The following is a 26,278-nucleotide window of genomic DNA, read 5'->3' on the forward strand; positions in this document are numbered from 1 at the left end:
TCCACACCAGTTTGCCCACATGGGTCCATGAAGGGCACTGGGGAGGGATGGGGAGTGTTGTACGGGGCAGAGGCCTGGCAGCTGCGGACCAAGTTTGAGCACGGGCGCTACGATCAGCAAACCAGGAGGCGCAAAGGGGAAGTAGCGGCGCGCCCCCAGGGCTGGCAGGAAATGGGGGCGACGCGGGGCTTTCCACCGCTGCCCCTCGCTTGCAAATGAGCCGCGCGGGCTCTGGCGGAGCGCGGGGAAAGCCGCAAGGGCGCCGGGATCCCGAACGCGTGACCATGGCAACAGAACGTTGTGCTGGCCGTCTCCTTAGCAACGGCCGGGCGGAGGCTGGCGCCGCTCCCGGGGCCGGCCCTGCTTTGCCTTGCCCGGCGCTGGGCACCGGGGGCTGCCCCTGCCCTGCGCCTTGCGGGGGCTGCTCGCGCCGCCGACATGGCCTCGGAGCTGGACGAATACGTGCGGGCAGCTTTCCGGGACAAGCTGCTGCTGCTGCCGTGAGTAAGATCCTCTCCCTGCCGGAGTCTCCGCAGCCCTCGGGCGGGCTCTGGGGCTCAGACTGGCTTGGATAAAACCAGCTGGGTGTCAGCCAGTTCAACCCCCACGCCACCCCCCGTACAGCTGCTGGGAGCGCGAGTGCCATCGCCACCACGTGTGTAGCGGGGCAGGGAGGCCTGGCCCCAAGCACAGGTTACATCAGAGGGCGCGCTGGCTCAGCTCCAGAGGAAAATGAGGCCTCCTGCTGCCTCGCAATAGGAGGGGGTGTATTTATTTGGGTAGTTGGAGGTTGGGTAATTCATGGGGCTTTGCCAGCAAGAGAAAAATTAGCAGATGCTCCCTGGAGTGATTCACAGCAGCCCCTGCTTGTTCTAGCTGCGTGCTGATCAGTGCCGTGGCTCTGCCAGGCCCAGCTTTACAGGGCCTCGGTAAAGCTGTTCCCTGAAAGGTAATTCTGATTTGTGCAAGATTTCAGGGTGTCACTGCAATTAGAGCCAGAAACCAGCCGTTTTGAAATGGGAGCTGGTGTGGACTCTGATTGTCTCAGCTCCCTGGCCCCAGGGCTGTCCTCATCCTCATGCCCAGAGGGATCCCTTTATTTTGACAGAGTGCTTTGAAACCTATCCTGGCAAATGCCACATATTAGTATGACTTAGGGAACTGTATAAAACACTACTCGGTATGAGCCAGGAGTCACGGGCAGGCAACAAATAGGATCCGATAGGTTCCTCAATCTCACTTTCAACTTTTTTTTTCTTTTTTTTTTTACAAGCCTCCAGGCACAGCTGACTTCACAGCACAGATAACGGCTCTGTCTCAGTGTGGTCATACATGTTCCCATTTTGCCAAGTTGACGAGCTCTGATAAGACACTGGTTTGCTGGATTTTCCCCAAGTAGCCCTCATTGCTGACCCCAGACACTGAATTCAGTGACTCTGGGGTTTCACTGGGATGGAGAATACAGAGGAAATAAAAACTGGTGAAGGGCAGAGGGGGGAAGCAAGTTTGCCTTCATGTGAAGTGAATTTCTTGCTGTGGAGAGAAAGCGGTACATGTATGACCACACTGAGACAGAGCCTTTATTTGTGCTGTGAAGTCAGCTGTGCCTGGAGGCTTGTGAAGAAAAAAAAAAAAGTTGAAAGTGAGATTGAGGAATCTACTGATCCTATTTGTTGTCTGCCTGTGACTCCTAGGTCACACCAAGTACTGTTTTATACAGTTCCCTAAGTCATACTAATATGTGGCATTTGCCAGGATAGGTTTCAAAGCATTCTGTCAAAATAAAGGGATCCCATTTTTCCCATTTAACAGCTTGAGAAATTGAAGCAAAGGGAGCTGAAGGGGCTTGCCTGCCTTCACACAGACAGCAGTTTAATGGCAGAACGCAGGATGGAATCCTTTTTACCTCAAGCAAACAAGCTACCCTGGGATAAACTGTGGACACAAGACGCCTACACCAGTCTAACTTACATCAGTATAGTTTTACCCCTGATTTTTTCCTAAGGGTAATTCTATACTGGATTCAAGTGACAGCAGTGTAAGATTGTAGATCATGTGTCTACTTCCCCCCCCACCTCAGCCCTGGTCCTCTTCACATTGGTATGAAAGCTGATTACATCAGTGTCAATGTATCTGACGTTCAAGTCCTTAGGCAGCTTGTTCTGTTTAGCTTATCTGAATTGAAGATCAAACAGTGATTTGAAGATGTTGCCGGAGTATTCTCACAGGGGAGAAAATACCAGCTACTAATCTAGCAGAGCAAGACCTGAAAAGAGCCAATGGCTGGAAGTTAAAGCCAGCTGCATTCAAATGAGAACTAAAGTGCCTATTTTTGACAGTGAGGATGATTCACCATTGGACCACTGGAAGGAAGTGGTAGATTCTCCACCATTTGATGTCTTCAGATCCATGCTGACCGCCTTCCTGCAAGAGATGATTTAGCCAAATGCAAGTTATGGGGCTTAGGGCAGGGATAACTGGGGGAATGTAATGGCCTGTGCTGTACAGGAGATGAGACTAAATGATCTTATAGTCCCCTCTGTTGAAGCAGCTGTGCTGTAACCAGCTTCCCCAGACATGGTGAGCTCAGTACTGGCCAATGTAGGTTGAATCAAATCTGAAACACCACGTAACCCCTGTTCTGCATGGGTAGTACCCATACACAATAAGTTTCTTTTTGTATGCTTTGGCAATATTTGCCTAGCTGGTCATATCAATAAAGTCTCACAGCTGAATTGATTTTCTATCAGGCCTTTGGAGGCAGCTTGTAGCCACAGAGTTGGAGAACAAGAGGTAAAAACTAAATCCTGAATTGTGTACATACAGAGGCCTATTTACTTTTTAACCTGTTACCCAAGCAATAAGCGTTTTTTTAAAATGTCACTTATTGCTGTTGTACCTGCAAGTACTGAGATTGGGTTGACAGAATGGCAGAGAGAGAGCGAGCTGTGAAACAGGGGGAAAGGAAAACCAGGGCTGACCTGGGATTTCCAAACCCTAGCCAGCCATAAGCAGGACCCCTGGGTGACATACGGTACCTGAGCCTACTCCCACTGAGACTGGAGGCAGAGGGTGAGGATGGAGCCCTTTGGACCTCTCCCAAGCTCTGTTTGCCTCGATTCCAGCCTCATTAGATTGGGCAGACTGCAGTAATACAGCTGTTCCTCCTCCCCCCCACCACACTTAACCAAAAGCATGCACTGCTGTAGTTCCCTAGCAGGTGTTATAGACCCCTGTTGTTTCCAGATTGAACCTGTAATGGATCTTAGGGCTGGAAGGGGTCTCCTGGGTCACTGAATCTAGTCCTCTGTGCTTGCAGGTAGCCATTTACCCAGATAATCCTAAAAATCATTTACTCTAACCCCTCACACACCACAGCCTTAAAGCACACAATGGAAACAAAACTAGAAACATCCTATAAGGTACAAGATAACAGTAGGCGAAATCAAGGCACTGCCAATGCCCTGCCACTGCAATGCCCAGGAAAGATCCTAGGAAGCAAACAATGTCCCATACTACAGAGGTGGGCAAACAGCTCCAGAGTCCTTGCCAGCTGGACCCGGGAGAGAAATTCGTTCCTGTCCCTACATCTGGTGATTGGTTTGACCTGGAATGGATGAGCAAGACTTTCCAGCCAGGAACTTGAGACATGTCTGAGTATCAAAAGAATTGACATATCCCAGTCCATGTTCCCTCCTTTAGCCATGGCCAATGTTCAGTGTTTGAAAGGAAAGCAGTCCTCATACCCTGCAAAGCAAATAAAGCATTTATGAGGGAAACTATTCATTCCTGGCCCCTACAGGTGACCAGCAGAAGCCTTGAAGCCCGGGATCCCCTGACATTAACTGCACGGAGATAGTTCCCTGGAGACTCTAACATGCAGACTGTAAATATTTAAACCCATGTATTGACTGCTGAACTTAAATTTGTCCCTAACCAGTTTGTATCCATTTGTGCACACCCACCAGTGGGTTACACTTTGATCAGGGGAAAAATCATTAATCATCTTGCCATTTAAGTTATCATTTCACACCCAAATGCAATGAGTGAAATCAGCTTGTGTGCCACACAGAAATCATTGCAGGCTCCTGGCAAACTTAAGCAGACAGCAATGAGCAGAGTTATTCTATGACCCCAGCTGACTTCCTGCCCTTTGGGCAGGGGGCTGGACTTAATGATCTTCTGAGGTCCCTTCCAGCCCTAACGTCTATGAAATCTATGAAATCTATTCTCTGTTCATATTCTTGGCCACTGCAACTGCTGGAAACTTGTTTATTTTAGTGATCCTACTTCTTTCTGAAAAGTTTGACATCTTATTATATCAGTGACACTTAAAATTATTGTAATTTAAAGGTTTTAGGAAAGAGTTTCCCCCACAATTTTAACTTTGTGTTGTTCCCTTTGTTCATTGTATTATATATGACTGATGTCCATTCATAACATCTGCCAAAGTAGGCTGTAGCCTAAAAAAAGCGTATTCTTCTCTGAATGAGATAGTCTGAAGTCAGGAAGAAGGCAAGGTAAGGTGGTACCTTACAGTATAGACTAACACAACTGGCTACCTCTTTCCCCATATTAATTGTGCATACTCCTAACACGGAAACATGGAGGAGAGGGAACAACAATTTAAAAACTGGACAATGGGACTGTAAAATCAGACCAACTGTTGGGTGGGCCAGCAATGTAGGTGCTGGTGCAGAAACTACTCCTTGGCCTTTGGGATTGATCAGAAATACAACTGGAAACAAGGGAGTTGTTGTCCAGTCTCTACCCATCTGAATGCTTTCACAAGGCACTGTGCAAGTGCTGAGGATGCACACGTGTGGTTTTGCTGGGCTCCATTGTACATGCTGGATTTTCTCTTTCCATGGGATTGGGCCATGCCTAGAAGTTCTGTTGGTCTTGGCTTCCCTTTGGCAGAATAGCCAAGTGGGTGCATGCCGAGGGCCAGCCCTAAAGAAGACTAGATGCCAAGCTGACCATGTGTTCCTTTAAATGAAGGCTTTAACTCTAAAGTGTAGGATGGAGGCCATCAAGAAGAAGCATTAGTTTGTGAAGCTGCCATGACCTGGCCCAGATCAAGGAAGTCCATGGAGAATGGACCTAGTGCCCTCAGATCTCAGTGGGCCCCATACCAATTCTGGCATCTTGGGCATGGTTCTGTGGGTGGCAGTGGAGATTGAAGTACAGTACATGGAGATCCCCCAGGGCTGAAGCTGGCAACACCTCTCTCCTGTTCCTCCATTGCAGGAAAATGCCTGAAAGAGAGGATGACTATTTGACTTCTGCGGCTCGCCTTTTGGAGAAGAAGAGGGAAATGGAAGAGGTGGAGCAGGCCCTACTGGCCCAGAGAGAGGTAAATGCAGGAGCAGAGGTCTCCTTTTCAGCTGAACATTGAAGTGGTGAGGTCTCCGGGCCCTCCCTTCCTGGTGGGCCATGGTGCAGGGCCATCAGAACCTCATCTGAGGAATTTGAGATTGGAGGAAATTCTTGAGACTGGTGTGTGCGTTGTGTGGCAGGATGGGGAGGGGATTTGCTGAGGGCTCAAGGGCAGGTGAGAGGTAGCCCAATGTGGTCAATGTGGAGACCTCCTGAAGCTGAGGCATCCACAGAGCCACCAGGCTAGGACCAGTGGAGGTTCGTTAAAACTAACCCGGGCTGCTTTAAATCTGGACAGTTCCATTCTGTCTACCAAGGATTACCTTTGTGGTTTCCACTTCTTGTCTCACTTCTGTCACAAATTGCTCTGGGCTGTTAAGTAGCTGTTGAGCTCCACCCTACAGATGGTTGCATTTCTTTGCTGGCAGAGGAAGTGATTTGCATCTCTGGTTTGTCAAGCCCTTTGCATTCCTTTGGAGTAAAAACCCTTATGATGATCTGCGTAGTCTTGCACTGCATGTTTCACAAACTGTGCCCTGACAGCATTAATATAGTGTGCCCCGGCAGTAGAGTGAGTCCACATATAAGCCTAAAGATAATATCATAAAATGTTTTGGAGGTGGCACTGTAGGTAGAGAACTAAATAGCAAAGAGTAAAACAAATGTTAATTTTGGCGAATTACATAAGTGAGCTATATTTAACGCCAGAAGCTCTCAGAACCTGCAGGAGAGGAGGGCTGAGAAAGAGATGAGGTGGGGAACGCTTTCAGATGATTGTAAGAGGTAGAAGGTGGATTTGTGAGAGGCATCAGCCGCAGAGGAGAAGGCACCCCCGAGATGGGAGGACTACTGGCTCCTGACTGTCAAGATGGAGGTTTCCATAAGCATCTCAGATGACATCCCACAATGCTGTGTCTTATCAAATGCTAGGTCCCAACTGCAGAGGTTTTTATTACCCAGCCCCTCACCATCTATCCTGCTTTCATCACTCACTCTGTTGAAGGCAAAATACGTCGGCGTAGCCAAAAATGGCATGGCAGCTTTGTTCTATTTATGTACAGTCCCCTTGCAGTAAGTCTGGCTGGAGTTCCTAGGCACTACCATAATTAAGGCGATGGTGCCTGGAGCTTGAACCGGCAATTTTTTCCAGTGCTGTTTTGGGAAAGATCAAAACTTCACAAAATCTGGTTGAATTCAACAAATTTCGGAGAAAATGGAGATAAGCATTCAGAAAAGTGAAGATGTCCAAAGTCGAACGTCTACGCGGGCTTTGTTTCAAAATGGCATTTCACGTAGGAACTCAGATAAATGTAATTAAAAATGAGAACAGCCCAAAATGAAACACATTATACCAAGTGGAATGATTCAAAAAGAAATTGCTTGGGGTTTCGTTTTGCTGAGGGGAAACTGAAAGAAACGGAATGTGGACTGAGCTAAAATGGAATACTTTTTTCCGATTTGTACTTTTTGGGGCACTGATTTCCCCCCTCCCACCAAACCAGATGTTCTCAGTGATCTGCCTGCAGTCCCCGGGTGCAACTGCCAGATCATAAATTCACCTGTGACCTCTAAGAGTGACTGAAGATGACTGGGACTGAGCGGGCTGGTGGAGGTACACACAGCACTGTAACCATAGGCATGGAGTTAGAAGGGCATTAGGCAAAGGGGACTGGACTTACTAAACTGTATGGACTTGACACAGAGGAGCCATTTAAGTGCTCAGTTCCCTAGGCTGGTCTGGCTGATCCTGCCTGGGTTGACAGCAGGGCTGAAACTGGGTATTATCAATGTTTAAAGCATGATCTTTTGCTGCTTACACCAGAGAGGTAGCTTCCATTACAAGCAGTAGTAGGTTTGTACCTCCTAAGTGGACCCTTCACTAAAGGGGGGCAGAGGCTTACACTCTGGCACTGTATGTTATCTTTGCTCTGCAGTGTGCTGAATGGATCCTTCAGCACTAAAATGGGCCTGCTGGTGCTTCCACATTGCATTGGAGGCAGCCTTGAACTGCTGTGTTTCCATGTACAGAGCCTCCTCTCAGACCTTTAGTTGCTGCAAATCAGGGAGCCCAGCACAGGCTTCTCCCTCCCTGATGGCATTGCTCTGCCCCAAGGAGTTCCAGGTGAAGATGGAGAGCTTGCAGCAGCGCCGAGAGGAGCTGGAGCATAAGGAGGAGCAACTCAAGGAGGCTTTCTTCAAATTTGACAAGTTCCTGAAGGTGAGCATGCTGTGGAGGAGATGAAGGGGGCACGGAACAGGCCATGGGGTAGCATAACAGGGCAGTGGAGAGGTGCAGTTTTCCTGTACTGAAGACAGGTTTGGCTGGTAAGGAATCATCTGGCCAAAGGAAACTCCAGTTGAGGAGCTGATCAAATCCCATCCCATTGGGACCCAGTCTCTCAGATGCTGTGTATGACCTCTTCCCTTAGGTGTGGTATGTGTAGCAAAGACCCGCTTTGAACCCTGCTCTGAGCTGCAGTCTGGTTTCACACTCCTGGCATTTGTAGGCTGGAGGGTCTGGTTTTGCTTTGACTGCGTAGAAGACATGCAGATTGAGCTGGGTAGGTCTGGGACTGACAAGCACCAGCTGGATCTAAGGGAGCAGCTCCCCAGCTGGGTACTAGTCACGGCTGTTATCCTCATCAGAGCTGGCCCCCCGCTAGCCCGCAGCCTTCTTGCGTGGTGGCAGTAAACATGAGCCAGCTGTGTGTGGTGGGGCCCTGGCCCTTGGGCATGACCCTTCTCCTCTCTGGGCCGGGTGGCAGGAGAATGATGCCAAGCGGCACCGGGCACTGCACAAGGCGAGTAGGGAGCAGCTGCAGGCAGCACAGAGCAATGTGGAAGCCATACGTCTGCGCCAGGAGATTGCCCAGCTGCTCAGGGAGAGGGACAGGCTGCAGCGGCATCTGGAGGCTAATGACATCTTCCGGAGCTACCTGCAGACGGTGATAGAGAAAACAGAGCAGGTACGCTGGACCCTTCCCTGCAGGGTGCAGTGGGGCCCACTGCAAGGCCCCTGATCCACAAGCCTAGAAGAGCCCCAGGTCTCTGCCCCCTGCTCTGCACCATCCCCAGCTGAGCCTTTCCCAGCCCCTCACCTCTCCCTCATGAGTGCTTCACTGAAGGGGGCCTTTGAATCTGGGCCCCGGGTTGGTTCCCCAGGGTCCCCATGCTGGGGAGGCCTGACCCTTTTGCCCCAGCCTGCTTAGTATTGTGGCCCCTGGCCAGGGATTCCTCTCAACTGACTGTTGGCCTGCTGGTCCAGGGGCATGAGCCCTGACTCAGTCCTGGAAGAGTAAGACAGGAGGCAGCAGGCTCTGCCCATTCCCTTGGCGTGGCGGGGGTGTGGTGCCTCCCTGTGACTTGCATGTGCTGCTTACCAGTGGCACAGGACCTGGCATGAAGCGCAGGAGGAGGGGCTGGGTGGAGAGGCAGTGGGGCAAGCAGGATCCAGTTCCTTTGCAAGAAAGAGAAGGATCAGGAGGTGTGGGAAGCCCACATCACTCCCCCACTGCTGGAGATCTTACTGTGGGTGACAGTGGGATAATTGCACAGATTAAAATCCCATACCCTGTGCTTTTAAGATACCTGTGAATGTGACAGGTCCCAGGCTGCAGGACTGTAATCTTCTGCCTCCTGTTACCTCCTATCTCTGTCCCCCACTCCTGCATCATCCCTATCCTCCCTGCCCTGCCTGGTTCAGTTCCAGGAGATCAAGGAAATGATTGACCGGGTTAGGACACTGGTGGCCACACAGGCAGTGCTGGTGCAGCGGGAACTGGGGAGTCGAGAGCAAGTCGAGGAGGAACATGCCAGGCTCCAGCAGTACCTGGAGGAGAGCAACAACAAGGTCCTGCAGTGCAACAACCGGCTGGCTGAACTGCAGACCCAGCTGGAGCAGGCCCAGGTCCAGGTGCACCAGTCGGTAGGTGGGGAGGCCGTGACGACTGGGGCCCATGCTGGTATCCCCAGGACCATGGTCAGTAGGCTGGGAAATTGTGCGTACTCCACTGCGGGGCCTTTGAACGTGGGCTGTGGGTTGGTTTCCCAGGAGTCCCTGTATTAGGGAGGCCTTACCTATTTGTCCCAGGTTGCTCAGTATTGTTGCCCATGACCAGGGATTCTTCTTAGCTGTCAGCCCCAATGTCTTCTCCTTGGTGGCACTGCCTACTCCAGGAGCCCACCCAAGGAGAGACAAGCGTCCTTGGGTGATGGTGCCCCAGGGAGGGGACATACCAATGCCTCTCCGCCTTTGCTGCCTCCCTCCCCAGCCGGGTGCTTACTGTCACCCACAGGGCAAGGGGTCTGTCCCCACCAGCTCCTGTCCTCCCTCATGTTCCTTAAACAGGCAGTGTGTGGGTCTCTATGGAGGCATGTGGGTAGCTGGGCCTGGCGCCAGCCTTACCCATGTGGGCAGCAGTGCCATGTGCGCAGCCAGCAGGCTGGAGCATAGCAGCGGGGGTGGCCTGTACAGCTGGTGCGGTAGCCTCTGGTAGGAGAGTGCTGGGGGGGGGTGGGGGCTAGCATGAGCAAGGCAAGCACTGCTATGGACAGTAGCTCAGCTGCTTCTTGCTGGTGCTGTTGTAAGCCCATGTGTTACCCTGCAAAAAGCTTCAGAGGGTGCCACAGAAACTCCCAGAGCTACCAAAAATCCATCCCTCCTGGGAGCTCAAAGGACAAGGACAGGGCTTAGGTCGTCTTTTAGGAAGTCCCCCCCTCTGCAGACCATGGGAAGGGAAGGCAGATGAGAAGCAGGAGGGTCTGCTGAGCCCTATTTGATTATTGGCGGGAGGCTCTATCACCTGCCAGGAACAGAGCAGAAAGAGCTTTGTGGGGATTGGAATGAGGCTGAGCACTGGGGACCCTCCAGGATTTGAACTCAGGGCTGGCGGAAGGGAAAAGTAGCACCTTGCGCAGGACACCAGGGGCTGCCCTGGATCCCAGGTGGCACCAGGGCCTAGATGGAACGGCCATACTGTGTAGGCTTCACCTGGTACTGGAACAGCTAGCGGGGCTAGGGGGCAAGTCTGCAGCAGGGTGATGGTGCTCACTGGGCTATGGCTAGCAGTGTGGCAGGAGCCTGGGTTTCCAGGTTCTGCTTTCAGCTCTGCCACTGGCATGCAGCAGCTCCCAAGCTGGCAGCTCTACCTCCTCATGTATTGCTCTTGCCATGTGTGAAATAGGTCAATGCCTCTGGCTCTCAGGGTTAGGATGCTTAGTTAATGAGCAAGGACTTGACCAAGCAGCCCACAGGTAGAAGGGGCTGACAGGTTGCATCCAGGGTGCTGGAGCAGGGATCAGAGACTCAGGCTGTGCGCCAAGGCAGGAGGCTTGCAGGATGCAAGCTGGGAGGGAGAATGCACGGCCTGGGGCCAAGGAATAGGTAACTCTCTGGGCCTGCCTCACTGCAGGAGTCCAAGTGGACTGAGATCCAGACCACAGCTGCCAAGAAGACCCTTGAGCTGGGGCAGATCAAAATGGCTGTGCTCAACCTCTTCCAGATGGCGACGAAGCAGATGAAGCTGCAGGTGGACATACCCCTGGAGGACACAGAAGCTCAGCTTGACACGGTCAGAGCCACGGTCAGCCTTTTCCTACAGCCCACCAGGCCCGAGTTCAAATGCTGAGAGGTTCCCCAGTGCACAGCGTTGTTACTGTGCAGAGATGCTCGCTCTGCAGGCTGCAGCATGGCCTGTGGCCTGCCGCCAGAGCTTCCACACCATCCCAGACGAAGCAAGGAGAGGGGCTGAGGCTGCCACACAAAACTCCTTACCCCGCTTCTTGCTGGGAGAGACCAGTTCTGGACTAGCCAGGACTTCCCAGCACTTTTGCTCCACTTGCTGGGGACTTCCTCCCCATACTTGGCACTTCTGGCCTGTTCCTGAGATCATACCCTATGGTGGGAATAGCCGGGGCTCCCCTACACTCATGCCTTCCCTAGTGAGGACACATCATTCCCTACAGGAATGAGGGGCATGACATAACATGGAAGATGGCTCCTGAGAAGCAGCCCACTGGGATCTGTCCAGGCAGGGCTCCTTCCTGTGGTGACCTTGCCGTTTCCATCAGGTCCTACTCTGCATGACTGACCTGTCTGACATCCTTGCTGACCTCCGCAAGGGCGGCCCCTTGCCCACCCCTCAGACCTTGCCCCCTGCTACGACCTAAGCCACCTGTCAGTCTTCCTGCCACGGCCGCCTCTGTGGTGAGTTTGGTGTTGGGTCTATCTCAGGCCAACCCTGATGTCCATTGCTCCCTCGCTGCATCCCTGCTTGCTGTAGTGAACACACCTTGCCCTGTTGTGCTATGAAGGCAGCCCTGCTGTGCTGCCTGGCTAAGTCTCAGGATGCTGCTGGCTTTGCAGCCTCCAAATCACCCCAGACCTGCCCCAGAGGCATTTAGCCTTCCTCAGCTGGGTTAAAGACTGCACCTGCTAGTGAAAGGGTGGGAGCTTCCCCCAATATCCTGCTGCAGACAAAGCCTGCATTATGAAAACTGTAGTCAACCACAACACTGAGCCAGTGGGACAACCACTAGTTTGGCCACCATTGTGGGACCAACCTGGAGCCCTCCAGAGCGTAATACACTTACCAGGTGCATCTACATGTCCTATTAATGCTGTAAAGGCTTACTACAGAGTAAAATATTGTGCAATAAGCCTTCCCTGGGAGCACATCTACATCTCATGCTCCCTGCTGGGAGGAAATCTGCTCCCAATAGGACCAGCCCAGTACAGGATGCTCCTACCCTGCTCTGGCCCTGATTCCCCTGGGGTGCTAGCCTGGGCGTTGGCAGGGAGCAGGTCGCTAGCCTGATATGTACAGACGACCAGGAGAGCTCTGCACGAGGACAAGCCCCATGCCCAGAGAAGCTTCACTGCTGGGGGCTGGCAAGCTGGCTGGGAACTGCCCCAAAAGCCACACAGCTCCCAGCCAGCACCGTGCCCCCCTCCCCCCCCGTGGGAAATCACCGGCCAGCCTGAGGCCGACTGCCTGGGAAAGCAGAGCTCCTCAGTCCTCCCCAGAGCTCCCATGGGGATCCAAGAGCTGAGCAGCGCCAGGACAAGCAGAGTTCCCGGTCCCCTGTGGTCCCCTAGTGTTCAGACTGACTGAGAGTAAATTTGTAACTGTGCAGTTAGTTAGTTTACTACCTGTATTTACAGGTACTAACTGTGCAGTAGACTAATTCACTACACAGCAAATGTGCTTGTGTAGATGGTGACGCTTTACTGCGTAGTAATTAGTTTACTGCATCAAATCCTGGGGATGAAATGGGAGGACCGCCAGACCAGCACGAGCACCCTCCATTAAGCTGCTTCCACCAGCATTGAAGCCTTGCTCTTGAGAAATCAACTCCAATGGATGGGCCACTGTGGCCGGATGTCCAAGAACCGCCTCCCTTGCCAGATTCTCTTTTCCCAGCTCTCTGTTGGCCAACGCTCAAAGAGCAGCCAAAAGAAATGGTACAAAGACGCACTCAAGGTCACCCTCAAGCACGGAGGCATCGACACGACTGGTCGGGAGGAGCAAGCTGCTGACTGTTCGGTGTGGCAGCACCTGGTCTACGAAGGCACGCACCATTTTGAGGCCCAATGACTCGATTCTGAGGTGGAATGGCGGCGACAGAAGGAGGAGACCAACCTGGGGCTGTGGATCTCATTCCCCCATGCAACATGCCCCCACGGCCAAAGAACGTGTGTATCCAGAACTGGGCTCCTTAGTAACCTGAGGACCCATCAAGCACGATGGACATCATTCTCGACTCTGAGGGACTGCTGCCACCACCAAATTTACTGTGCAGTAAAGCGTCTCATGTAGACACAGCCACCTTGAGCTAAAGCACCCAGATTCCATAGCCAGGGTTGTAACACTCCTGTCCCCCCTACAGCAGGATACCTAGAACACACTCTGCCCAGTGTGTTAACCCTGTTATACCACAGGTGATCACTGTCTGTGGACTATCATCTGTGGTCATGAACCTGGCTCTACAGCCAGAATCCTATCAATGGTCAGGCACATATGCTGCAGTAACAGGGATTCTTTCTGCTTTTAACATTGGGGGTCCAGTTCAGTGGCAAAGGACGTGACTGCAAGTCAAGGCCCATGTTTGAAATGTAGTTGACCCCTATCGATATTGTGGTGGGGCATGACCCATGAGACCCCTTGGAATAACTGTTGTTTCTGTAGCATTTGAAGGCCCTAACCAGGCCTGCCTGCTTAGTGGGGCAGGAAGCAGAGCCCTTCAAAGCTTCTTCTGGGCATCATCATCATCAATTTGCCATCTCTGTTGCAGGTTTGCTGGCAGCCCTGTGGCTGGGCCAGGGCCTCATGTGATGGCAAGAGGTTCCAGGTCCCTAGAATTGCCACTCCCTCTCCCTGGACCAAACCTTGGCTGGGACCATGATGCCCATTGGGCTAGACTAGTAGCCCATCTACCTGCCGGACTGCCAGGGCCAGGACCCCAGATACCTGTGAGATGCTCAGGTGAATCCTGACACACTCAGGCCAGGGCTCACTGTATACCTCAGACCCTGTCCTCCAGTACCTCTGCCTACTGCTGTCTTGTTAACCTCCTGCAACTTAAGAGTCTTCCAAGCTTCAGTACATCTGATGTACAAAGCAGCTGTAGCCATGAAGGAAAGATGAATTAGAGCCCAAGTCTCACTTTATTGGAATGATCCCTTTTCTGCATTGATACTGCAGCCTCATGTTAACAAGACCATATCAGAAAGCAAAGCCAATTTTTGCTGGTGATGTGCTGGCAGCAGAGAAAGAAGCACTAGTTCATTGAGGTAGGGGGAAAATGTCTGTTGTGCCTGGGTTCCAGATACAACAGGGAAAGATTTAAAGACTATATAAAAAAAAGAAAGGCTCTGATCAGCTGCAGACCTGTCTGACTATACTGGGCAGAAAGGAAATGTCAGGCCCCAGGGAGCAACCTTAAGCAAGTGAAATTCCCTCAGCGCATGGGGGTGACTCAGAAAGCTAGAAGACCACATTTCTCCTGCAACCTTGACTTGTACACAAGGCTGGATTTTTCTTGAAAGATCTCAAACTATCATTTAAGATAGGAATCTCAGTTTGCACTGGCTACAGATTTCTCCTTCATTTGGGAGAGCTGCCTATCTGGACAGCTCCCCATGGACTCTGCATAGCATAGAGCAGCATTCTAGGTTTTTCAAGCTATGGGTCATGACACAAAAGTGGGTTGCAAGAATATATGAAAGGGTTGTGAACAAACTTTAAAAACAGATTCTCCTTTAAAGGAGAAAAACATGAGAAATCATGGTTTTTCCCTTGCAGGTTGGTAAACTCCCAGCCTGCAAGGGACTGCTTTGGGCCTCCCCTCCATACCCCCTCTCCCTCACGCACTGGGGGGCTTGGGATGGGGGCAGCGGGTCAGGAGTAAGGGTCAGTAGATCAGGACTAGCCCTTGATGTTTACAAATGGGTCCTGGTACAAAAAAGAATGAGAACCACTGGCATAGAAGATATATCTTTAGAACAGAGGAAGAAGCACCTGTTACTTCCTACTGCTTCTCTACAGAGTGTCCACGCTGGATTCCTAGCTCTTTTACTTACTGCATGCCTGAGGCTTTTCATTAAAAGGTGGCTTTTTTACAAGGCATGTTTTCAGTCACATGTTGATCTTAACTTAGCTCTCTTTAATGGAAACTTCAACACTTGAGGGCTAGAATTATAGTGTGGGTGCCTGGTGGTGTGTGAGAGCCAAGGGGAAGGCTGGATTACAGTTAAACTTCCTGTGGGTACTGAAAAGGGTCAGTGAAACTTTAAATGTAAGGGCATTCCCTGCCCTTAATAAGGAAGCCAAACAGGAGGCTTTGCTTCCAAGCAGAATGCAAAGCAAAACTTTTGTGGAGGCTTTCATGCCAGTCTGGGTTTCCCAAGAATCTAAGAGATTTGTGCTGTTTCTCAACTGCTGCTTTTTTTTATTCTCAACCTGGCTGAACCAGAAAGGGGAGGCAACTATGAGAGAAGTTCCCTTCCTCCATTTGACTTTGGAACTAAAAAACCTCTCACTAGAATACAGCCAGAGCTTCTGAAGTGATTTCAGATTAAGTGACAAGTTTCCAGTCACCCCAGGAAAGAAATGTAACCTCTCTCCCTCCTGTTACCTTTGCTCCCCAAAAGAAATGGGGCTTTTAAGGTCAGCAAGTGAGCTTGGCACCAGAACTGCAGAAGGGCAATAGGGAGTTTGGTTTGAAGTTTAACAAGGCTCCAGACAGGGCTTAGTACTTCCTGTGGAGGGGAAGGCTAATATGTTGTCCGTTAATGCAATTACCCTCAGCTTCATCTCACATTGAGCTATCTGGGCAAGGTCTGATTTTGGTAACAGGAATGTTGAGGCCTGGGCCCTGTTCATTTCCAAATCTCTGGAGCATAGCTGGGCTCTAGCTTACACAACTAGAAAGCAGGGGACTGAGCTGCAAGTAAGCCCTCTCAGAACTAGGGCCAGGGAAGAAAGGGAGGATTAGAGTTATTGCCTACATGCGTTCAGCAAGGTACTGCCTTGCCTTCCCCACTCAAGCACTGGAGGTGCAAACACACTGCTGCCTCTGGCAGCACCAGGTGGTACCAGAGCTGCCTACCTGCTGGCAGTTGTCACATGCCATTCCCAAGTGCCTTTTTACAGTCACCCCTGAGATGCTGCCACAATGAAATAACAGATGCTACAGGTTGGCAACCAAGGTTGCCTGGGCCTGCTGTGTCCAGCTCTTCCTTGGCTACAGGCTTTCAGGGGGCACTGAACAGATTAAAAGGGCAGCTGTTCTTTTCTCCAGGCCAGAATACAGCCCAGGTCATTGCACCCATGGTCATTGTCTGCTCTGATGAGCTGCATTCAAGATGAACAGTCAAGAAATTAAAATTCAACCACCGTGATGTTTAATTTCCTCTCAGCCCAGAGTCTGTACTGCACATGTGGCTGGGGGAGGGGAGCAGAGATAGGGCACATGAGCTGGATATCAGCTCCTGGCTCAGAACAGCCCAGCAGACCGAGGCTTGTGTGCCCAGACCCTTCCCCAGCCCAGCCCCTACAGCCGCTTCCTCATCTTGCCCTTCTTAGCACCTGCCCCCCGCCCAAAAGCCGTGCGCCGCAGTTCCTGCACCCTCTGCTGGTTCTTGGCCTTGAGCCGCCGGAGTCCGCCTGCTTGCAGGAAGCGCTGTTTGGTTGCCTTCCTCCTCTGCTTCAAGATCTGCTGCTTGCTCCTCAGCTCTGAGCGCACCTTCCCCCGCGGGGCTCCGTCCCTACCTGGGGAGGGCTGTGGGTGCCTGGTGCCTGCAGAAGATAGAGTCGTGCTACACAGAGCTCTTGGGGGCCTGGGTCTCCAGTCCCTGCAGATGCAGAGACCTGGTGCTGGATGCTGGGCCAAGAACCAAGTGGCCAAAAGGACTGGACACTGCTGTGGGGCCTCTGCCCCTGACAACACATTGTATAAATTGAGCATACCAGAAGGGCATGCACCAGCACCTGCCTCCCCTCCCCACATTGTACCCCACACTGTAGGACCACAGTGACAGGACAGTTGGCAAGGGTTGGTGCCCCCCATCCCAGACACTCACCTTGCCTTCTTCCACGCCTGCCGCCTCTGCGCTGGCTCTCCCCCTCCTCCTCCGAGTCTCTCTCATCAATTTTGTATCTCTGTTTCCACTTCTCGTAGCTGGGGCAGCAGGCTAAGGGGACAGCTGGGATCTGCCCTCTGCAGGGGGGTGGGACCTCTCCCCACCCCACCATCACAACCCTGGTCCCTCCCTTCCCCACCCCCATCCACGATTATTCCTGAGGCCACTGAGCCACAGTGCCAAACAGGGTCCACTAGGGAGAGATGCAGGGCAGTGATCCCTCCCCTCCCTCCCCCCACTGCAAACTGGAACAACCCCTGGCTTTGCCTAGTGCCCATGGACTCCTCCAGTCCCTCATCGCTGGCCCCCGCACTCAGACATGATCTGCTGCCTCAGACAGAAAGGGTAGCAATGCAGGTCTGGCCTCATCGTGTCTCATTACCCGCTACAGCTGGCTCCCTTTCCGACCTCTGGCCTGCTGCCAGCAATCTCCACACCCCACAGGTCCTGTCCCAGCCTTGAAGGATACAGGTTGCTCTTGTAGGAGCTGCCAATGAGCCTGCCACTCTCCGTGCGGATCTTCTTCTTGTCCCCCTGGCCTGTCTGCCCCACAAACCGTTTCTTCTTGCGGTCCCTGAAACAGGAGGGGCTCAGTGCACATGCTCACCGCCCTCTAAGTGGAGCCATGCTGGAGGCCCTGGAGTGAGGGGGTCTCTGCCCCCCATGCCATAGGGAAATCTTAGCACCCTGAGTCACCATCCAGATGGGGTTGGAAGGGGGTAGAGGGCTAGGATCTTGGGGCCAGTCTGGGACTCATCCCCCCTGCAGTTCACCTTACCCCCAGCCCTCAAAGCAAGCATAGGAGGGCAGGAAGGGGAACTGCAGCCTGCTTCACAGAGTACTCAGGGTAGGGGCAAGGGGCACTGTGCGTGAGAGCAGCTGTCCTCGTAGTCAGCGAAGGGAAGCACTCACCACTTAAGCAGCTGTTTGCTCTTGTTCATGTTGTGGGTCTCATCGCCCATGAGGTCCAACACGGCGCCGGCAGCCTGCTGTTCAAAGGCACTGCCCTCCCCAGTGACACTCAGCCTACGTGGGAAAGGACCTAGATGTCACCCTGGGTCCAGGAGCCAGGGTACCCCCTGCTGCCCAGCCTCCAGATTGCAGCCCAGTCCCCACCCCTCAGCTCACCCTCTCTCGCTTTCAAAGTCCTTGGGCCTGTAGGGGATGTAGAATTCTTTGTCCTGCAATGCCTCCCGCTGCTTCTTTTTTGGGACAGTGTCCCCCATCTGGCGCTGCCTCTGCTTCCTGCCCACCACAGAGGAGAATACATCCTGGGAAAGCCAAGCACAGCAGAGCTGTCAGGATGTGGGTAGTGACCATACAGGTACCCTATCCTTCCCCTTCTCCCCTGCCAGGTCCATCTGGGCCACTGATGCACTAGAGCAGGCGTGGCCACCCTGAGGCACGTGTTACAAGTGGCATGAGCAGTCTCTGTATGCAACTGCGGCAGACCACAGGATGAGGAGGGGCATGACAGGCAGACCACTGCCAGATAGAGCAGGGAGCACAAAGCAGAGCAGATTGGGCAGGGAAAGGGGATCAAAGTGGCACTTAGGGAGGGTAGAGGGCTTAATTTGTGGCATACCTGCCAAAAAGGTTGGCCCCCACTTCATCAGAAGCAGTTGGGCAATGCCACCTCTGGTACATAACTATGCCAGCCCCAAGAGCTTTGCCCACTTCTCTTGGGGTACAGACCAATGATTGAGTACCTCACTGTAGTTTTCATGGGTCCTGGGAGCCAATGCAACGTATACCAGGATTAGAAATGGATGGAAAAGAACCATACTGGAATAAAATAAATATATGCAGCAGGCAGCTAACATTACAGGGCCGTGCCACCAGCTGGAAAAGGAGCAGAATAGCTCATTGGCCTTGCGCAGCTACCTTGGGGTGGGCACGAACAGACACAACCTACCCCAGCAGTAGAGGTCTAGGTCTGAATGTTTCAGAGGTAACTTTTCACCACACTGGGCAAAATTACTCTGGTTCAGAGGGTTCCATTGTCCACCTGCCACTCTTGGTTTCCAGTGTAAGGCACATGACACTGGAGTAAATGGACTGTCCTTCCAGGGATTTGAACAGTCAGACCTTTTACTTTTAAGCAGGTTCAGATGACCCACTCCTCCAAGGCCCACCCCCCAAAATGTCCCAGCTCTATTCTGCACAGTACAAGGCCTGTGGCAGGTTGGGCATGTGGGAGCAGAGACAGGCTGCACCTGAGGAAAGGAGAAAGCCAGCAATGCCCAGTGCCGGGGGCACATACACCTGTGTCCTGTACCTGGAGACGTCCGTTCTCCTCCTCAGGCACTGTGGCAGGTGGGCTCTGGGCATGGGCCTGCAGAGCAGCTGCAGCCTGTTTCTCTTGTTGCCCCTGCTGGTACTTGTCAATGCGGGCATGGTCATGGCTGCGCTTGGCTCGCATCACGTCACTGGCCACTGTCTTGCTGGTGGCGTTGATCTCAAAGATGGTCTAGGGTGAGACACATGACCTGCGAGTGACAGGGGGTCCACTCACAGCAACACCTCAAAATGCCCAGTGGTCTGCCGGGCCTGGAACACCAGCTAGGGGCAGCTGATCATGCAGCCCCAGTTACCTGGGCTACAGCCAGAACAGCTGAAGTGGCTGTTCAGGGGCCCTGTAATAATGCTGCTGCAGGAGGTCTTGGGAAACTGGCAGCATCTGTGCTCATTGTAGGACCTCCAACAGAGGGACAGGGACCCCTCCTCACCATGGTCTTGCATGGCACTCGGACCGGAATGTGGGTATATGACCAAGTGGCACCCTACCCATGCCTTAGTGGAGTCTCCAGTAAGCCTCCTTATTATCCAGGCCCATTCAAAGGAGCGTGCATGTGTAGGGGAGACTAGCCAAGATTCAGTCCAGCAGGACCAGGAAGCACTGCACTGGGGAGAGGCCCAGCCTGCAGAGCTCTTGGCAGCTTCTCTGCCAACAGGCCAAGCTGCCAGGCCTCTGCAAACCAGGCTGCAGGAATGAGGTAGGGGTGGGGACACAGATGGGGCCCTCACTCACCGCTTTCGATCGGTAGGTTTTGATGCTGTCCACCAGCTTCAGCCTCTCCAGCTCATCCTCCTCGAAGCGAGAACCTTGGAGGGGTCAGCAGAGAGGGACATACACACACTATCACCTAACTACAGCAGAGCAAAATTGTGTATGCAGGCTCCTGCCTAAGACAGGAGAAGCACCAGAGGGGACAAGGCAGCATGCTCTCAGCCAGTAAAGCGTGCTGCTGAGAACAGCACAGAAGCACTGGCTGTTGGGAAAGCCTCCAGCTATGCAGGCCAAGCCTCTCCCAGGAGGAGAAGCGCAATGAGGAGAGTGGCACTGGCCATGGGAGCTTCCCCCAAGAGACTCCAGTGCTCCTACACTAAGGCGTGGGTAGGGCACTAGTGGTGACAGTGCTTGCAGGTCCCATGCACCCTGGGTGGGCACTCACTGAAGAGTGGGTGGATGCCCAGCTGGGAGAAGTCCAGCTCCTTCGCCCTCTTGATGGACTCTGGGGAGGGACTGGGCCGGGACTTGAGGTACTGCTTGTGGGCGTTCTCTGCCACCCTGCGCAGGCTCTGCAGGTCCAGCGAGCTCTCGTGGTCAGTGAGCAGCAGGCACTCCTCGTCGTCCACCACACTCTGGGGCACCCGGCCAAACACCCCGCCCGCATCTGGGGAACCAAAGCATGTCAGAGCTGCTGCTGCCTTCCCCCACCTCCGTTCCAAGCCAGCACTCAACCCTCCCCGTGTAACTACTTGGCTGGGGAAGCAGAGATCACGCAGGGGACTGCTGTGAACCTCTGGGTTCATGGAGAGGAGGAACTCATCTAAGAACCCACCCAGAACTGATCCTCTCCTGGCCACATCCTGCTCCTGCACTCTGAACGTGGCCTTGGCATGAATCCCTGCTACAAATCTCAGCCCCTCCCACACCCACACTTGGGACAGAAACCAGCCTGAGCCTAACTATGCCAGTGTGGGCAGACGGCTCCCAGGAAGCACAGCAAAGACAAAAGGGTCCCTGTTCAGCATTGCGAGGTGGGTGGGGAAGACAGGATCTGGTCTATATTAGTTCTTATATGGGGAGGGCAGCCATTACATTTCACCGCACTACAGATGGGACCTTACCAGACTGAAACCTGGGGCCAGGAGACCTGGATCCCTGCCTGGCACCCAGAAGGCAAGCCTGGTTATGGAGCAGAACAGAACCATGTTGCAACAGGGCTGGATTTCAAGTCACCACCCCACTGGCATCCATTACTACCTCTGGAGTCTCCACGGTGGCCTCAAACTTCCGTGAATAAGAACACAGTGTACCCAGAATGAAGTCTGAGTGCACTCCCCCTTCCCGCCCCCCCACAACACTGCAGCTGTTTTGCCTGGCCAGACCATGAGAGCAGCAGGCTGGCTGGGTTCAGTACACCCCACCCCTGCCACCATACACAGCCAGCTCCAGGCAGGGGCCTCCTCCTCCCACCCCTGTAGGCACCCGGGGCCAGCACACAACTGCACCTTACCTGAGGGCTTGTCATGAGGGCTGGCAAGGGTCAGCGGGCTTCCCAGGAACAGGTGCAAGTCAAAGACATATGGGGTCTCATCCGGTGCCACCAGGGAGTAGGCAGTGCCGCTCCGGCCGGCACGGGCCACACGGCCTGACGGGCAGAAGGGGCAGTGAGGTGTTAAACCAGAGCTATATGCTGTGAATTACTCCTGCTGGTTTCCAGCTTAGGCTGCAGGGCTGGGGCAGAACATGGCACCAATCGCGGGAAGCAGAGCCTTCAGGGCAGCCAAGCACGTGGACTCTGCCCTCTGTGCCAGCCTCAGCCAGGAGCAGGGGAGATGCTGAGGAGCGAGCTGGGAGCTCCTAGGAGACTCACCTCTGACCCCTTGCTGATGGCAAGTCTCAGCTTATAGTCATGTGCCAATGGGGGACCTAGTGCTGTGTGGCCCTGCCACCACAGTGAATGCCTCTCCCCTACACATCCAGTCCCTGGCCCAGCTGCTTCCAGGACCCTACAGTTCAGGCTGCATTAACAGCTCCATTGACTGGAGTCACCCACAGTGAGGGCTCTTGGGGTGATGGAGCAGGACAGCCAGCTGGCTAGGGTACGCCCGCATTGCCCAGCCCTGGGACCCACCAACACGATGCAGGAAGAGCTTGGCTTTGGCAGGGAAGCTGTAGTTGATGACATTGTCCAGCATGGGAATGTCGAGGCCACGGGCTGCGACATCTGTGACGAGCAGCACCGGGCACTTGCCGTGTGAAAACTTGGCAATATTGATCTTGCGGGCAGTCTGGTCCAGGGAGCTGTAGATGTAGGTGCAGTTCACACCCTGGCCCATCAACAGCTGGAGGGGGATGGAGGGGACATGCAGAAATCAGACCTAGATCTCCACCAAGCCCAGGGACCCACTCCCCTCCAGGCAGCCTCCCCAGTTGCCCCCTTTCGCAGCCCAGCCCTGCCCCACCCAAAGTGAGGCTGGCTGAGCAGCAGCAGCCAAAGTCCCTGCCCCACAGTCCTCTCCCTCCCCTGGTGGCTGCTCCCACCACCACATACAACCTCTAGGCTGACATGACTCTAGAGGGCCCTGGTAGCAATACAGCTCCCCACTGGCCCTTTAAGGGGAAAAAGGGCTCCAGGTCCACCTGTGACTTGCTGCACTCATTTCCCCAGGTGAGGAGGAGTCCAGCTGTGGGCAGGGAAGTCACAGGTGATTTAGCTATATCTGGGGTGGGCACAGGCTGGAGCCAGGGGCTGTGTGAGCTGCCATGGCAGAGCACCAGGGGATGGGGACTTGATGGATCCCAGGGAGACTGCGCAGACGTGTGGAATCTGGCTCTGTGGAAGGGACTCCTAGGAGCATAAGGGGAGAACCAGGGGACCTGAAGTGCCTTGTGTGTTGGAGCGGAAGCCTGGGTTCACACCCTGCTTCTCTTGCAGCCCTGGTACTCCCACCAGGTGGGGATGGCTCTGGGATCTGCTGGGCACATGAGCACAAGCTTGTGGAGGGGGAGCTGGGTAGACTCCTCATATAGCTTGCTCAGTTATCCAGCTTGCAGTACTGCTTGCTGCACATGAGCCCTGGGAGATGGCAAGTTCCCCCTCTTGTGGCACAGGCACAGAAACCAAAGCAGGGGAAGCCGGAGGCACGGGCCAAAGGCCACATGGCAGGTGTCAAAGCTCTAACTAGACCCCTGTGCCTATCCTGTAAGCCCATATATTTCAGCCCCCTGCCCCTGCATGCCTCCCCCAGGCACTGGAGCTGCTCTGGGGTGCCTGTAAACAGAGGACTGGACCGCATGGCCCAGAAGGTTCCTTTTTGGCCACCATTCCCAGTCCCAATCTTGGGGAGGTGCTGCCCCCTTGTGGCAAAGAGAGGGAAAGCCTCAAAAACAAGCACCAAAGCCAAAGCCACCATACACAGCTGCTTACACAGGCATCTCCCCAGGCCAAGTGCATGTGAGCACTGCTAGGTGCTTATCCTTGTCCCCATGGGGCCTTCAATGGAGCTCCATTGGGGCAGGATCACCCATGCAGCCCTGACTGAGAATGCAACACCTGTGACAGCACTTTTTTCTGGGCAGGGGAGATTCCTCTTCTGCTTCATCCCGGCTGCCCCTGGGGTGCCCTCACAACAGACAAGTGTCTGGCCCAGCCCAATTACTCCCAGTTTGTACAGTGGTGCCAGCACCAAGCCTGTGATGCATCTTCTACCCCAGGGTGAGGCACAACAGCCCCCAAGCTGTACTTGCCTCCTTGAGGTACTCAGCATGGTGCTTGGTGGCTACGAAGACAACTGTCTGGTCCTGAGGTCGCATCACATTCCTTAGCAGGTGCAGCAGCATGGCTGGCTTGTCATCCGCACGCACATGGAAGAAGGCCAGCTGTGAGGGGAGAGGGGGAATGAGGCCCCTGCTGCATGGCATGCCACAGATAGATGTCAGGCCTAGCACAGCCAGTTGCCCAGGCTCAGACAGGGACCATCTCCATGGTTGGGCTTCTACAGAGACAGACACAAGGGGCCTGGGTCCCAGTCAGAGGCTCCTTGGTGCTGCTGGTGTACAACTGATGCCTTACACTGGCCGTCTAGGAGGTTAGGGCTTTGGCCTGTCTGGAAAGCACCCAGGGTGCTCTTGGCCAGACTGCCCCTCAGCCTGCTTCCCTTGCCAGCCCACAGCAAAGCACTGAGGCCTGGGTCAGACAGGGACTCTTCTAGTCAAGCTCCGAGACTGATCAATGCTTGCCAACCCAAATATTTCACACCTTGAGCTGCTCGCTGAGCTTGTTCTCTACGTCCAGACGGATCAGCACTGGCTCGGTGAGACCTGAAGAATGGGCACAAGGAGAGGATGAGTTGCAGAGCCATGAAAGGGTGCAGGAAAGTGGGGATTAGCAGAGACCAGACTTTGTATGAGACTGCAATGGGCTGAGGCACCAGGCTCTGGGCTACATGCTGGCTCCAGCAGGCCTGGGGCTAGGACAGAGCATGGTGGGACAAGTCTGTGTATGCCTGGCTTTGGTCAGTCCCTTACTTCCACCACAGCTGAAACCAGATCCACAGAAGGCCTCAGCAAAGTGCTCTGAACCAAGGAAGGTGGCATGTTGAGGATCCTAGCTGGACCTGGCCAGCAGGAGAGCAACACTTCCAGGAATCCCATGCTTTGCTACCACTGAGCCTGTTCCGTGGCCTCCGCCCCAGCCCTCCCCTCCTACCCCCAGAGCTGCTCCTTACCAGCCCGAGCAAACTCCACGAGCAGCTTGGGGAGTGTGGCAGAGAAGAGCACAGTCTGGCGGCTCTCAGGGAGCCGAGCGATGATCTCCTGCAACTGCTCTGCAAACCCCATCTCGAACAGTCTGGGTTGGGGGAGGGGAGCAACGCAATGTCAGCAACCACACAACAGGAAAGTGAGAACCTGATGCACCATACCATAGGAACCCCAAGGGTCCTGCATACCACAGGCACAGAGGCAAGCCTCAAAATCCAGTCTTTGGCTGTTCCTAAGGTCCTGAACCCATGAACCCCACACATCTGCCTCTAAGTTGGACTGAGTCTGCATGTGAGGCTGCTGGCTGCTCTCCCAGGACCCTTGGGCTTGTCTGCACTGCCTCACTGGCCACCTCTGCCCCTCACTGGCTGCTCCGAGGCTGCCACAACCTCGTGTTTTCTGTGAGGCATGGTCCCAGCATAACCGCCCTCCATCGTGACCCTGGGAGTAATCCACTAACAGTCAAGACACGCCTGAAATAAAAATCTCTCCCTTGCTGGAATGGCAGGAAACTGACCTGTCAGCTTCATCAAATACCGCATACTCTACGCTCTGCAGCTTCAGGTTCATTTCCACAGCCACGTGCATCAAGCGTCCGGGGGTGGCAATGATTCTGGAACAGACAGCCCCCATGAGTGCAGCTGGGACACCTGGTAGCCAGCCAGCCCACAATTCTTTGCCAGCAAGTGTCAGGGAACCACCCACGCCCCAAAACCTGGCTCTCATGGTGGACAGAGGGATGGAACTGTCACAAAGACAGGTCTTTCAACATGGGACTTTGCTTTGGTAGCAGTAGGACCAACCACATCTTCCCCATTACCCCCCTCCCACACGCTAGTATAAAGGGGAAAATTCAGACCCCAAGTCCCTCCCAAGAGAAGTCCTGGGCGTGGAGAGCTAGGGCTTTCCCAGAAGTCTGCATGGGAAGCAGTGTTTAAGAGGTGCTGAATGGCAGGCAGTAGAGCTGTGCGAAGCTTCAGGTGGCTATTCAATTCGGAGGAGATTAAGCCCAATGCAGTGGCCAAATCTCATAATCGAATCAAGGGACAATTAAAAGGTTCAAACCGATTCAGAGAGCTTTGAGGATTCAGACAGTCCCTGGTGGCCGCAGCACGGAGTTGCAGCCAGACTTGGACCTGGTAAGTATGGGGCTGGGGAAGGCAACCATGAGGGGGAACCCCTGCCAGCCCCCACCACCAGGACATACGCAGACAACGGCGGACTGCTCCCCCTGTCCCCTCCCATAGCTGCCCTGCCCAGGCCAGCTCTGGCCCTTTAAGAAAAAAAAAAGGGCCATGAAAAGCCCCAGGACTCACTGGTCCTGCAGCAATCTTAGAGCTTCAGGGGCTCACGCAGAGCCCCCCCCCATATGGCATGGGGCAGCAGAACTTGCCCCACACTGGCAGAAGTGGTGAGTCCAGGTTTTTGGGTTTGTTTTTTTTTCTTAAAGGGCCAGAGCTTGCTGGGCAGGGCACCCATGGGGG

At 53.8% G+C, this 26,278-nt stretch overlaps 2 protein-coding genes across 3 annotated transcripts in view; one reads left to right on the forward strand and one right to left on the reverse strand.

The window, feature by feature from the left end:
• Positions 1–227: 227 nt before the first annotated feature.
• CFAP73 (cilia and flagella associated protein 73) lies at positions 228–12,294 on the forward strand. Its single transcript, XM_019539334.1, is given in 8 exon segments — positions 228–401; positions 403–500; positions 5,251–5,356; positions 7,493–7,597; positions 8,145–8,345; positions 9,083–9,304; positions 10,791–10,949; positions 11,449–12,294. Coding segments are annotated over 8 exon segments (1,107 nt in total). The 5' UTR covers positions 228–284; the 3' UTR covers positions 11,548–12,294.
• A 3,965-nt stretch (positions 12,295–16,259) lies between these two features.
• Positions 16,260–26,278, reverse strand: part of DDX54 (DEAD-box helicase 54) — a 15,258-nt gene continuing 5,239 nt past the window's right edge. For both annotated transcript variants that reach the window (XM_019539333.1, XM_019539332.1), the window contains exons 7-20: positions 25,312–25,407; positions 24,761–24,882; positions 24,292–24,353; positions 23,781–23,912; positions 22,165–22,375; positions 21,544–21,678; positions 20,476–20,697; positions 20,052–20,125; positions 19,299–19,490; positions 18,149–18,291; positions 17,933–18,046; positions 17,490–17,594; positions 16,961–17,058; positions 16,260–16,676 (exon numbers count right to left, since the gene is read on the reverse strand). In XM_019539333.1, coding sequence (XP_019394878.1) covers positions 16,432–16,676; positions 16,961–17,058; positions 17,490–17,594; positions 17,933–18,046; positions 18,149–18,291; positions 19,299–19,490; positions 20,052–20,125; positions 20,476–20,697; positions 21,544–21,678; positions 22,165–22,375; positions 23,781–23,912; positions 24,292–24,353; positions 24,761–24,882; positions 25,312–25,407 — 1,951 coding nt within the window. In that variant the 3' untranslated portion in view covers positions 16,260–16,431. The remainder of the gene's footprint in view (positions 16,677–16,960; positions 17,059–17,489; positions 17,595–17,932; positions 18,047–18,148; positions 18,292–19,298; positions 19,491–20,051; positions 20,126–20,475; positions 20,698–21,543; positions 21,679–22,164; positions 22,376–23,780; positions 23,913–24,291; positions 24,354–24,760; positions 24,883–25,311; positions 25,408–26,278) is intronic.

Source organism: Crocodylus porosus, unplaced genomic scaffold (assembly GCF_001723895.1).
Source record: "Crocodylus porosus isolate Cpor-Errol unplaced genomic scaffold, CroPor_comp1, whole genome shotgun sequence".
Lineage (NCBI taxonomy): Eukaryota > Metazoa > Chordata > Crocodylia > Crocodylidae > Crocodylus > Crocodylus porosus.